This window comes from Vicugna pacos, chromosome 12 (genome assembly GCF_048564905.1).
Source record: "Vicugna pacos chromosome 12, VicPac4, whole genome shotgun sequence".
Lineage (NCBI taxonomy): Eukaryota > Metazoa > Chordata > Mammalia > Artiodactyla > Camelidae > Vicugna > Vicugna pacos.
The window spans coordinates 55,926,085-55,941,028 of NC_132998.1; the positions used below are offsets into that span (position 1 = coordinate 55,926,085).

A 14,944-nucleotide genomic window follows, 5' to 3' on the forward strand; every position below is an offset into this window, starting at 1 on the left:
CCTACGCACACTCATACACACACACAGACACACACACCCCCCTCTGTGATCAAGCTCCATCTCCGTAAACCTAGTTAAAATTCTAGTCTGATATTTATAAATTTAGCCTGCCTGAGCCAAGTAGGTTTCTGCAATTCCAGACATCTAGGCTGAAGGGCAAAGGGCAAAGTGAAACTTTTAAAAGCTGGCTAGTAGCCAAGGGCATCACATCTAGGAGGCTCCCTTAGCAACGCACAACAGCTGTCTGCTCGAGAGGACACCGCCATCTTTGCAAGGGACTATATAGATGTTCTTGTTCTCACAGCTAAAAGCAGAGTTTTTTTCCTGTATTATTTCCCCTGTCATTCTCCTAAAAGTCACCACATTTCATAATTTTAAAACCTCTCTAATCCTAGTATGTTTCCCTCTATCCCAAATTATAACACCATAGTTAACAATAAATTAAAATAATGTAAGGTATTAAAGTTCTTGGCAAGCATAAAATGCATTATAATGTTTGGTTATTAATTACTATTCCAGCTGCTATAGACCTGGTTTCTAACTATGGGAAAGTCACTCTTTGCGACTTAATTACTTGCCTCATAAAATTTTAATAACAATAGTGACCTGCTTCACCAGATTGTTGTGAAGGATAACAAAAATTACTAGACAAAAACTTACCAAATCTTATTCCTAATTAAGAATCATACCACCTACTTGCTCTCAACCTCTAAAGAGACAGTTTAGTTATCAAGGTCAGTGCCCCCGAGACAAAACACAGGTGGATCCTGACCCACCAGGAAGACTGAAGCTCCTGGAGCGACCAGCTCACTTCCTTGGCCCCCAGTGTCTTCTCCAAACCTCCCAAGCCCAGGGGATGCCACTGCACTGGGAGCTCAGCCCTTGTGCCTAAGTCTAGCAAGGTAAACAACATTAGGGGGAAAAAAAAAAATCACCCAATGTCATGATCACTGCTAGGCTTTAAAAGCCTAACACCTGGAGGGAGAAGGGGCCGTGGCAGTCTGTGCTCCGTGGGGAAGGCCGTTTGTGCAAGAGCAGAGCCTCGCAGCTTTCCACTCCTTATATGTGCAAGTGCGAACCCTCGCCCACAGCACTCTGTACTCACCCAGAGGTACATCATGTCAGACGGGGCTGCTCACACTCAGCGGTCAGTTGATCCTGGACTGCAAAAAGGCACTTCAGTGAACTGTAGGAAAGGAGGTGCCAGAATGGGGGGCAGAAGTTCGGGGTGGGGAGAAACTCCCCCCCCTCAACAAAATCACTTGAGTTTAAAAATCTAAAAAAACGGCCGGTCTCCTCCCCCCTCCTCCCTCCTCTCCAGCTGACTGTTCTGTTGTTCTCTCCTCCCTCTCACCCTCCCTCTCTCTCTCCCTCTCTCTCTCTCTGGGAGTTCCCAGCCCCGTGTGTCGGAACTGGAGTGTACAGCACACGCTCTCTGTATTTGCCTTCAGGGAATCTCTCTCTGTCATTCTACTTCTAGAAACACAATCATCACTGAGATTATTGCAAAAGGCAGGGATGGGTGGGGTTAGTAATAAACCACCAGCACCAGTTTCTAGCAGCTAGACATAAACCAGCTTAAGATGGGTTCTTTAAACATGAATGAAGCGATCAAAAAAACTCTGCCCTCCAAGATCAAGGGAAGGGAGCCAAGCGTCCCCTCTGCCCCAATTCTTCTGGAGCCCCTTGCAAGAGCCTAGAGCGAACAGGGAGCCTCCTCAGAGCCTCCATTCCCTCCCTGCGACGGCAGCCTTACACCACTCTTCTGTAATAGTTCTGAATCTTAGAATATTTTAAAGCATAGGAAAAACTGCATATAAACTCAGCTAGGTTTTCATCTTTTTTATTACTACCACCCCAGTTCAGATCAATAGAGCCTCTCCTCTCAAGAGGGAAAAAAACAGGGTTTCAGAGTCAAGTGAATTTTGAGCCCTCCCCATGTTGCAGATTCTTTAGGCATGGGGACAGGGCAGGGTACGTGGCCTGCGTTTGAGATCTGGGTCTACAATCACTATCATCATGGCCTGGGGAAAGTTACTTAACCTGTCTAAGCCTCTGTTTCCTCAGTCAAAAACAGGGTATAATACTCCTTTTGGAATTGTGATTAAATCGAATGATATAACTATGCAAACTATCTGCTATGTCCCAGGTGACCATGATTTCTAATTCAGTTCAGCTCACACATTTACTAAGTTTCTCCTGTATGCCAGGCATAGTTTCATCCATTATGTTCAATGGTGAACGAGTACTATCAAATCACCTGTCCAGGTGGTTTTTATTCAGAAGACAGCTTACTTCTCCCCCATACGCCAATTCCCACACTCTTTCCTTACTTCCCTACCCATGTTTCCATGTTCAAACCCCAAACCTACCCAGCTGTAAGTGATCCCTCCTCTCCTAACTAAGCCTGGTGTTTGTGACATGGTATTCACCACTCCTACCAGTTACCACTACAGGTACCCACCTGTACCTACCAATCTTATCCCATTTATTTGCATCTTTCAGGGCAGAGTTCATCTATTTTGGGCCATGGAGTCTTTTGCTTAGGACCTAGTACACAGTAGGTGCACAATATGCTCTCAAAGGGTTGTGTGTTTTGAGGAATATTTTACTCCTTTAACTCATTAAAGGAAAAACAAAATAAAACAAAAACAAACAAGAGGCCTACCACCTTCCAGCTGCCTCAGGGTTCTGTTCCCCTCAGACATGTTGTAACAACTCTCTCCTGCTCCTAAAACCTCCAAGTAAGGCCTGCATGTCTCACATTCAAAGCAGGCCCGGAGCAGGTACTAGGTACGTTCACTCCCCTACTTAACGCTTCCCAACGCAGGGCTCTGTCTTAGTTACCTGCTACGGGGGAGTTCCTTTTCTCTTATAGTAGAAGTCAAGTCACTTTTCCTTTTCTTTCACAATAAAGATGTGCCTTCTGCTTTCAATACCTCCTCCCTCCTCCCACCTTAAACTCTCACTCACTTAAACTTGAAGAGGTGGGGCAAGTATTTTTCTCAGCCTCACCCAAGCCTTTTCTTTTTCTTTATGCAGAATCACTTTGCTTCCTCTAAAGTCAGGATTACTTCATTTCCAGTACAAAAGAGGAGTAAGAACTTCAAGTCTAAAACTGAAAGCCTTAAAAAAAAAAATTGGAAAACAAATCTTAGGCTTCCTATAGACTGTTATTTAGAGTCTTTTATATGCCCATAATCAATTTTTAAACACAACTTTCATCTCCAGTCTCATAGACTGTGCCTTAAGTCACCAGACTTCCCTATATTCCATTCTAAAAAACTGTATTAAAATAACACTGTTAAGAGATTATAGTCCTTTCAGACTCTCCGAAGACCAAAACTGATAATACTCATTCATTTTTAACCAGGCATCAAAAAACAAATGCAATAAAATTTCATATAATGTACTTTATGCTATTATTTCTTTTCTTTTTTAATGGAGGTACTGGATTTTGAACCCAGAACCTTGTGAATGCTAAGTACATGCTCTACCACTGAACCATTCCCATCCGCTATGGTGTTAATCTTTCAGTCAAATTTGGGATGGAATAATGATACCTATGTTCTTTTGCAGCAAAGCAGTAGAAAAATACATAGTGAAAAGAGATCCCTGAAATGAAGTAACAGAAGTTTAAATATGTCACAAAAACTCTAAAAACTACCTCCAGAACTCCTATGAGTGGAATCATTATAAACTTCCTTAGAACCACAGAAAAGTTCATAAATTTCTGCTCTCAATGCATCTCTTCCTTTTCTGAGCATAATTTTAAGAACTTGTTGGTTAGTCTATTCTATGTGCTTTTTTTTATAACACACACACACACACACACACACACACAAACTTCAAAAACCCACAGGCAAGCTAAGTAACTTTTTTTAATTCATGCTCCTGCATGTCCACATTTCCCTACCTTAAAAAAAAAAAAACAAAATTCTTTCAAATCAAGTCAAATAAGGAAACTTCTGCTTTATCACTACGCAGGATTCAGATTAAGAGGCACAAAGGTGTAACAACATGAAGACACTCTGAAAAGGATCACAGTTTTATACATAGGATTAGGATGCACACATAATTCATTCCATCAGGAGAACATTTTATCAGACTGCATGAATGTTCTCTGAAGCTTATCAGCCTCTATATTAGTTCAGAAGAGGGAATGTATGAATTTGAGCATCAGAGAAGGAACTCTTCTCAAGAGGGCCCACAGAGGAAGTCTGGCATGCCTGCTTCTGAAAAAGAAAAATCAGATTATCTAGGACAGCAACATGGGTACTGCCAGCAATTCTAACCTTATAATGCACCCTGATTCCTGCTTCTGAAAGCACTGGATTTTGTAATGTGAAGAGTCTGGTTGGCAGAAAAGGTTTGGAGCCCCATTTTAGATTCTTTGGCTTGAAGTCTAACAATGGAAGACACTGCATGTTTCATGCAAGTTTCTCTGTGGGTGTAAAAGTCTGGTGGGGGAGTGTGTACATCTAGGGAGCCAACACAATTTCACAAAAATACATCTGAGAAATCAGGCTCTGAAAAATTTTCAAAAGAAATGTGAGGCAACCCTCTCTACATAATTTATACACTTTCCCCTTTCAGGACTGGTAGGGACAACACAGACTGACCACAACAGTAAGCTACAGAAATGGGCCATATGAGGTCCAACTGAATTTGACTCAAAAAAAAAAAAAAAAACCCACACAAACCTTGAAAGAATGGGGCTCTTTTAACCTCATTTCTTCTCAACTTAAAATAGCAAGGATTCCCACAGGGCAGTTCTCTAATAGAATTTGCTACTCAAAATGTGACCCATGGACCAGTATCAGCAGCAATAGCCTCAACTGGGAGCTTCCTAGCTATGAAGACTCTCAGGCCCCATCCTAGATGACAGAGTTAAAACCAACACTATGACAAAAGGCACAGATGACTCACAAGCACGCTGACGTCTGAGGCGCTAGTCTAGATAGAGCGCTGTCCTTATGAAGCAGGATACACTCACAGAAGAAAGGGGTAAACATGGTTGCCGCTGTCCAGTTATGGGATCTAAACCAGCCTGGAAGACTAACTAGCAAGTGAGTACCCCAACACTGCCTGCTGACTTAAATAAAACACCAGCAGCTGCAACTATTTACTTGGAACACAGTATGTGCCAGAACACTGCATGCATTATCTCACTGCATCTTCATATCTCTGGAAGGTAGGCCCTACTTCATCTTTCTCACACATAGAAGAAAACTGGGGCTCAAAGGGGTTAAACACCTTGCCCATGGTCTCACAGCTAGTGAGTAAAGGAGCCACGAGTTAAACACAAATTTGTAAGACTCCAAGATCAGTTTGACTACATCACACTGATGATACCAAATCAAGACTGCCGAAATCATCAGGAATTTTACCCTGGATATAATCCTGTGCTCTACCTCTGCCCATTACTAAGACTTCAAAGAGTAAATAACAGAGATGAGGTTTGGAACCCAGTGTACACACACTGTATATCAGTTTCCAAAGGCCGTGGCTCTGGTCAAGCACTCCTGCTATGATAGACATCACTCAGAGAAAGGTTCTGGTCACTTTCTACGACATCTGCAGTGAGCTCTAGATGCACACACAATAAAAGGCACATCTCAAAGCTCACCTCCTGGAAAAGCTACAGCAAAGAGGTAAGTTGGAGCCTCACCCCTAGTTTTCAGGGAACCCAGAGTGACATCCTTAAAAGAGGAAAATGTATTATCTTAAGAGCTGTGTTTTTCCTTATTATGCTTCAATCATATTCTCAAATAACCTCCCATATGTCTAACTAACTTGCTCTGGCAACCCCTCCACTACAAGTTTTGACCTCATGAAGTCCCCTGACCCAACCACTTGTTCATGGCCTACTCACTCCAGCCCTGTCTTCCATTCCCTCCTATGTCCAACTTTGACTCCACAGTCCATGATTATTATTCCCTCCTTGTAAATATCATCAGTCATTTGTCCTCTCCATCACTGCCACTTAGCAAAACTCCAATCCTGGTGTTAAATACAATTATCTGCCTTCTCTGTGCATGTTTCCAATCAGCAGATGTTGCTGGAGAAAAATCACATCACCAAGCTGACTGATTTCACTATATATTCATGATCACAAAGCTCAACTGGGCACTTGGCAATGCTAAGCAATCCTACCAAAGCTGCCCTTGTAAGCTTTACTGCTCTCCAAAATGACTATTTCTACTTTCTCCTCAAACCTACTTCATTCTCCCCCCACCACCCAATTATCAGCTGTTGTTCTATCCAAGTATTTCACTTTAAAAGAGAAGCATTCAAATAGCCTCTTCTGTCCACCAAATCTACAATCCTACCTAGAACGCATTCTGTTACCATGAAGGAAGTATGCCTCGCATCAAAGGCCTGTTTCACTACCTGTGCTCACACCCCATCTCCCGTGCCTATGTAAGCACTGTGCTACTCTGTTAATCACCCACTCTCTCCTGCATCACTGATCTCTCCACTCATCACTGTCATGCCAGCAATAAACCTATGTCCATCCTCAGAAAAACCTCCCCTCTGTTCCCATACACTGATGGAGAAAGTGTACACTGGTATCACCACTCTGGGAGTCAGTTTGGCAATATCTATCAAATTCTGAAATGTGCATGGCCTCTGGCTCAGCAATTTCACCTCCAAGAAACCTATCTTAGAAAATCCCCACAGGTGTAAAAGAAGTTTTACACTGTAGTAATCTGTAAAAGCAAAAACTTAAAAACATAAATGTCCAATAATAGGTAAGTGACTAAACGAACTATGGTTTAAAAAGTCCTCCTTTGACCCCTCACCTCCCTCCAGCTAGTCTCTCCATCTCTCTGCTCACAACTTCACTGTAAATCTCCTCAAAACCAGGAAATCTCCTCAGAAGCAGTAAATCTTCTAAAAAAAAAATTATCCGTATCTGTTTCCACTTGTTCACCTCTCACTTTTTCTTCAATCTACTCAAGATATAGTTTCCAAGCCCTTCACTCCATTAAACCAACTGGTCAATGTCAACCATATCCATGTTACTTAATCCAATGGACATTTTGATGTCCTCAGTTAACCTGACCTCTTAGCAGCATTCAACAAAGCTGACAACCTTCTTAAAACATTCTCTTCTTCTAGCTTCTGAGATATGACAATCCTCATTCTTTCCATGCATCACTGATTACTTCTTCTCAATGCCTTTTTCTGGCTTCTCCCTCAACAAACTTCTAAAATGGATGTGTTACTTGGGGTTCAATCTAGAGTCATCCTCTTCTCTCTCTGAGTTGTCTCTACCATTCTCACTGCTTCAAATACCACCAACATGCTAATAATTACCAAATGATATCCCTATCCTAGGCCTCTTCTCATGCTGCAACACGACGACTTAGCTGTCTCACAAGCATGTCAAACATAACAGCCCCAGACTGGGCTCTTAATTTTCTACCACCATCACCCTGAAATCTGGTATACTCTTGGTGCTCCCTACCTCACTAAGTGGTACTACCTGGCAATTATGAAAGCCAGAGCCCCTTCCCTTATCCCCCACCCCCACATCAAACCCATTAGTTTTGTGTGTCAGACTTGTCTTGATCTCCATTGCAAACACCTAATCCAAGCTCTCCTTCCTGAACATTGCAATAGTTCTTCCACTTCCACTGCTGCAAACACCTAATCCAAGCTCTCCTTCCTGAACATTGCAATAGTTCCTCCATTTCCACTGCTGCTCCCCTTCCAAACATTCATCACTTAGTAGCCAGAGGGACTTTCTAATCAGATCATATCACTCCTTTGATTCTATAGCTTCACAATGCACTTAATTTTTGTTTCTATTTGAAGTCTTTATAATGGCCTTTAAGGTGCTATATGATCTTCTAAGTGCCCACTGCACCAGTCTCATTTCATATCATACCCCTTTATTCCTTGTTTTTGAAATCCTTCCTCATCCTGCCTTCATTCTGACAAGACTGGCTCCTTATCTTCAGATCTCAGCTTAAATAACCCCTCCTCAACTAAAGCTCTCTGGGTCACTCTGTCTAGATGGAAGTCCTTCTCCATAAGCCCATTGCTCTGTATTACTATGCTCTGTTTATTTTCTTCCTAGCAGTTATCAAAACCTATAATTAATTAATGTGTTCATTTGTTTTCTTATTTGTTATATAGATTTCTCCATTAGAAAGTAATATTTTGAATATTTCACATACAGCTGAGATCTACTATAGAACATTTTATCCCTTGACTTTTTCCTAGGGAAGGTCAAAGTTATTTGTAGGAGTTTCTGGCACTCTGGCAACTGTCTAACCAAGTCCTATAAATAAAGTTAGAGTGCAACTAATATCACCCTAGTTACCAAAAGGACTCAAAGTTTCATCATAGCTACAAACCATAAACACATGCCAGAACCAGTGGTTTTAGAATGGCTTTACAGTTCGAAATAACCATAATATTAATATGAAAAAGCTGTTCCAACTTAATAATTTACTTTAAGCTCATCTGAGTACTGCATTCCAAACTGCCTACTTTCCAATACTATAAATGTATTTTGCTCAGCACAATAAAATAACAGCATCCCAACCCAAGCTTTACTACAATCAAGCTTGTTGTTAATTATTTACAGTCTAGAACCATGCATCCAATGCGGCAGCCACTAGTCACGTGTGGCTATTTAAATTTAATTTTAATTAATTAATATTAAAATTTGTTTCTCAGTCACACTTGCCACACTTCAAGTGCACAAGAGCCACATGAGCCTAGTGGCTGTTACAATCAACAGGGCAAACAGAAAACATTTCCGTCATCACAGAAAGATCTATTGGACAGAGCTGTTCTATAACTTAAAAACCAGGAAGCAAAAGGTCCTCTAAATACCCAGAATATCAAAATGTCCAAACACTTTCATAACACGAAAGCTCCGCCAGGCCTTTTCTTTGAATCTATTTATTTTTATTTTAGAAATATTTCTGTCCTGGTTATCTGGCTCTTTACCCACCCAAAATTTAGAAAGCATATTAGGAAAGGGAGCTAGGAAGCAGTAGGGAATAAGTACCAGAGAAAAGAGGAATATTATGTCAGAGGCAGCCACACCAGGAGCAAGAGAGACCAAGAGAAAAAAATCCAAAAAGCAGCTAAGATATCAACAAGCAGACAGATATCATAATGGGGTCATTTAGTAAAGCAAAACCAGGAAAAGCTTTTGAAATATCACTCTTTTTAGCCCTAAACAATAACCGATGTTGACAACTGTGTTAAAACCATTAAGAAAAGTATCTACTATTATATGGTTAAGAAGACATAAATTGCATAGTTAAATAACAAATTTTAGAAAGATTTACTTCCAAAATAAATCTTAAACCTCTTGGTGCTTAATGAAGGGGAAATCCTCTCAGCTAGCTGGAATACTCGACCACCAAAAATAAGTCATTCCTAAAATATTCTGCATAGTCAAATTCAAGCCAAGAGTTCAGTTTAGGCAGTAAGAACAAATGTTGCTTTCAGAGCAGGTACAGATGTAAGACTAAGACAAGATTCTTCTGTTAATGAATTATGGTTCATTCAGACAATGGAACACTATATAGTCTTGCAGGGTGCAGAGCGGATGAGGAAGCTCTTCAAGTGATAAAAGAAAGGTTCAGAACAATGTATAGCACAGTGCCACTGATTTTTTTTTTTAAATGAGGAATTATACACAAAAGGAACATACTCATTGCTTCTAGGGAAAAGACACTGTGGGACTCAAGAGAGCAACTGTTCACCATATGACCATTTTGTACCTTTTGAATATTGAGTCATGCAAATGTATTATTTATTTTTAAAAAAAAGATGAAAACCTTAAATCAAAAAAAAAAAAAAAAAAAAGCAAGTTCTCTATCCCGAAGAAATTTACAATCTAATAGCTTATCCAGGCTCCAAAAAAATGGGAAGTAAAAATTACACTTTTTTCTTCACCAATGACTAGACATTTAAATATTAAACACATATTTTATTCTTATTAAAAAGCTGAAAAAATTTGACACAACACTGTAAAATGATTATGAATCAATAAAAAATGTTAAAAAAAAAAGCTGAAAAAAAAATCCTCACTCTACACTATTTGAAATCCCAATTAACTAGTTTTGAAAAACTCGAACTTGAACTTAACTGGAAACTGCAATGATTCCTTATTATTATGCTGTATTAAATTTAAAAAAAGTGTTTGCATAAAGGTGTATACATCTCAAGAAAAAAAATCATTTTATTGGATAATACAGCAAAGTTTGGCTCAAGAGCTCCCAAGGAAGCTACAGAATGGTCTACTGCCCCATGTGGGAGGCAAGGTCAGGTCATTCCTAGTGGTTTCCCAATATCCTTTCTTCTTCCTTAGTATCAAAACTCCAGTTTTCATTCTAGGACATTAATATACACACCTTCCAAAAAAAAGGACTGTATCTCCCAACCTCTGTTGCACCTAGGTATGGCCACGGGCTAAGTTCTGGCCAATGAAGTATTAGTAGAAATGTTATGTGGGACTTCCTAGAAGTCTTCTTAAGTAGGAGAGGGGACCTCTGTTCCTCCTCCGTGGAAATGTGGGAATGATGGCTGGAGCTTTAGCAACCATCTGGGCCACATCCTACAGAGATGCAAAGAGCAGTAAGCGTCCTGGGTCCTTGAGAACCATGGGCACTGCATCAGCCCTGGACTGCCTACTTCCAGCCTTTTTTCATGAAAAATAGTCTTGTTTAAGCCACTTTTGGGCAGGGAGATGGGTGGGGATTCTGTTATACATAGCTGAACTTAATCCTAAGTGATATTTTCAACAGTAAATTATTTTACTGTAACTTTACAAATCAAAATTCAATGTCACCTGACACCACAGGAAACTCTATACATATTAACAGTATACAGGCCTGATGACTAAGACAGAGACTGTCAAAGAATCTTGAAGTGTCTGGGCTGGAAGTCTAGGCCAAAGTCAACCATCCCCCTAATCTACTGTCCCTGATCATTCCACACCAATATAACAGAAATAGAACTTTAATGTAACAATTTTTGAATTTTAGTAATGAAAAAAGTCAAATACATATACTCTCATTTTCATCATCTGTAAGATGAAAGCAATGACACAGGGATGTTGTCAGGCCCAAATAAAATAAGAGTACGTTAGCTATTCTGTAAACAGGGAAGTATGTACTACATTACCATTACAACTACCACCAAAACAGCTGATCGGTAAGTGTTAGGCACAAAACAGAAATTAGGTAAAAGCAATTAAACAGAAAGAAACTTGGGTTTGGGGCTCAAGGAATTCCATGAACTTCTATAACCTCTTTCACCAACTATCTTAGCCCTTTATCTTCCACAAAAATACATCAGGAACTTCAGTTTCCTTCTTTAAAGCACTGGGGAAAAGAAAGGAGCTGAGTGGTTATAAGGGGAGAAAAAGAACAACAGCAGCAAGGAGTTTAAAGCAATTAGTGAATACGATGCATCTGAAATATATGACCCCGTTTCTGGCATTTCACGAATTGTCAGTAGGTGGAGTCCAAGAATTTTCAAATTGATGCTAGCAATATTTTTCTTCCACAATTCATTCATTCAAAAGAAAAATATTAAACATATATATGCAGTTTTTACTGAGGATGAAACAACCTATCATTTAAGAGTGAGACGCTATCTTTGAGAAATGAAGATAATATGTGAGGTCCTCAATGCAGGAAGAAGAACATTGGCAGTTATATTTAAGACAAAATTAGCTTAATCACTGTCATTTTTGCACTTAAAAATGATCTGACTTCTCCAAAACAGGTTTTGAAGTCTGAGAAAAAGCAAATGAATTCACTTTTTGAAGCCATTAACTCATCTTTGAAATCATTTCTGGTGACTACTTTAATCCACACACACATTGTACATGAGTCACACTGCACTGTGCTGTCCAATTCATTAGATTCTGAAAAGCATTCCATGGTCAAATAACTGAGAAGCATGCTTTAGGCAATTTTACTATGTGTTGAATTTCAGCTTTTCCTAGTCTTCTAACAGGATACTAAAATTAACAGATGCTTTTTACTAATTTCAGATATACTCTAAAGGAAGAAAACAAGCTATCCAGGGGTGTCAGAGATTAGCTGACAGGCAGACAGATGCCAAGAATTTGCTGCACAATTTAAAGGGCTACAATCAGGATAAAGAGAGTGTGAGAAACAAACTCAGACAGCTTGAAGGTTTTTGTTCCCAGAAGGGATACCAAAGGTATTGTCAATTTATATACCTTTCTGCTGTGAATGGCCATATCCAAGCAGCTTAAATTAAGCAGTAAGAGTGCTGAAGAATTGGAACTACTCTATCTTTCCCAGATGATTCACTTATCTATTTATGCCTATTTATGAGTCTAATGTATAACTAGAGGTTGAGGGTCTTCTGAACCAGCAGAAAAAAACTGAAGTAACACTATCTTCTGAGAAGGCAATCTACCTAAATTACACTAGACTGGACCAGACCATTCTATTCTAGATCTAACTGATGGTTTCAATATTAAAGTTCCCCCCAAAGTTAGTAAGTACCAAACTTGATAAACTTTTGTCAGGCCATGACTATACTTTTAATAACATAAATGAGTTCAGTGGGACTTACTTGAATCGTTTCTGAAACACAGTTTATTTTTAGTAAATATAATAGTCCCCCACATGGGAAGCTACAACCATGCCAAAAATGTTCTATGAGGAGATAAAATCCTATTTATAGACCTGTCAGTTGCTCCTTGCTTAGGTTGTAACATAGTTTCCACTTTAAGCCTGATATGACCTCCCCTGACTTCTCTGGTCTCTAATGTTCTTTTCATCCTTAAGTTTCTCACATTTATCTTTATCTTCACAGAGCACTTAAATTAAGCTACCGTGGAGTAGGGGAAAGGAGAAGGAAAGAATCTTCTTTCCCTGAACCTTCTCCCACTTGAGAGTTTTAGGTAAGTTTTAGGAACCCAAAAAAGAGGAAAAAAGGAGCTCTTCACTGGGTGGGCTTTTGGGAAGGGAACTGCAAAAATACTCAGCTATCAGCAAGGATACTGCCACAAGTGAGCCACGTCTTTATCTGTGTGTGACTTAGCTTAAAAGCTTCCATCTTTTAAAAACCCAACAAGGATAAATGTCAAAGGATTTCTAATATAGAGGGCACTACTCAAAAGCTAACAGGCGAGGGGAGGGAATGCTAATCAGGGAACCAAAGAATAAATATAAGAGATTTTACATTTTTTTTTCCCCTGGACTGTGATTTCCTCAGGGATTAAACTGTTGCTATTGTTTTATATTAGCTGCTGGCACCTTTACACTCCTCACTTAAACTGCTAACTGTAGAATCTTCCTCCCGCAGTCTCTGGCTACAACTCCATCAACAATTCTACAAGACTACTTACCTTACCCTAATTCAGTGAAACATTTTCATCATTTCCTGTCACTAGCAGTGGCAGACCCATACTTCATCTCACTCAGCCCTGCCCCACCATGTCCCCTGGATGAAACTGTAAATGAAAACTGTCTTTACTGCTCTGGCAAATCTTAACCCCTTTCATCTCACTCAGAAACCTAGTAGAATTTACTGTCCCTACTTCACTTTTTTTTTAAGTGTTCTTCAGTATATGCTGCTTTTTGTTATTAATTCTGTGTTTGTAAGTCTTGTATGCTAAATGAGATTGCAAATTCCATTCAATTCTGAGCGCCTAAAGGGCAATGGCCATGCCTTATTCATCTCGGAATCAGCAGTTTCATGCCAAGTGACTGGCATCTAACAGGCACACAAGTAAACACTGTTGAAGTATTTGTAAGGCTGATCTGGATGGTGGTGATCTTGGAATGAGTGCACTTCTCTTCTATGAATCTCTCATTGCACACAACCAGGAAAGCCCAATATCACTGCAGTGGAACTGAATCACAAGCAATTCTTGAATAGAGGAAGGGAGAAGCATACAGCCATGAAGTAATACCAACCCACCTTCCACTGGATTCTCAGGTGCTTAAAGAGATGGTAGACACAGGATGTACCAAATGATGGAGCAAATGATAACAGTTCTTTATCCCAAGAAAATTCGACCTGCTTCCCTAAATCTACTTATATGTAACTCATCCTCTAAAGCATACCTCTTCCTGCTCACCCCAATTCACAGTGAAATCCCTAACTCTCCAGAATCTGATGATAAGTAGCACTTTTTTTTTTAGCATTTTCACTTATAACAAGAAGGGATGGACTTAAATATAAAAATAATTCAAACTAAACATCAGTAAAATTACCTGGTTACAAAAGATGGCAAAGACCAGAAAATACCTCCCTTAATTTTTTTTTTCATCTGTGAGGTTTATCATATAAAATGGTACTTTCCTTTCTAAAAGAAGGTATATGGATTTTCTGGGGTGATCAGAGCTGAGGCATGGGCATACATGATTAAATGAACCATCAAGATCATCTTCCAGAGGCACATGGTACTGAAGAAAGAACTTAGGTTTGGAAGTAAAACAGACATGGAATCAAAGTGCCAAATCACCACTTACTAGCTGTGACCTTGAATAAGCACTTTAACCTCTCTTAACCCTGTTTCTTCATCTATAAATGCAAGGTTATTATGAAAATTAGAAATAATGTACATAAAACACCTAGGTCAGTGCCTGGCTTAATAATTTACAATTGTTAAGAGATTTGCTATTGTAATTTTACTTAGCCCACAACAAAAAGACAGAAAATGACTTCTTAACAAATCTGACATTTTAGGGCTACTACTATAATTTATTTTAAATTGGTAGCAATAAAGTATCAATAGAAATGCACCTAAAGAAAGCTATTTGCTCTGTGAATTTAAAAGGAAAATCTGCAGCAAGAGAAACAAAGTGCTCCACGGGGCAAGATGTCACTAAACCAGACAGCTAGGATAATTTACGAAGGATGGCAATGAAAAACCAAGTTCTCAGAAAAGGGGAGCTCTGACAGCGGGTACAGATAT

The 14,944-nt window shown here is 39.6% G+C and overlaps 1 protein-coding gene across 8 annotated transcripts in view; it reads right to left on the reverse strand.

Moving 5' to 3' along the window:
• RBFOX2 (RNA binding fox-1 homolog 2) overlaps window positions 1-14,944 on the reverse strand; it is a 239,608-nt gene that overhangs the window by 131,394 nt on the left and 93,270 nt on the right. Inside the window, exon 1 of one of the 8 annotated variants that reach the window (XM_072973439.1) lies at window positions 1,106-1,340. The exons of the other annotated variants lie outside the window; for them this stretch is intronic. Within the exon in view, the coding sequence (XP_072829540.1) occupies window positions 1,106-1,120 (15 nt within the window). The 5' untranslated portion in view covers window positions 1,121-1,340. Of the gene's footprint in view, window positions 1-1,105; window positions 1,341-14,944 lie in introns of those variants that run through there. 8 annotated transcript variants of the gene reach the window in all.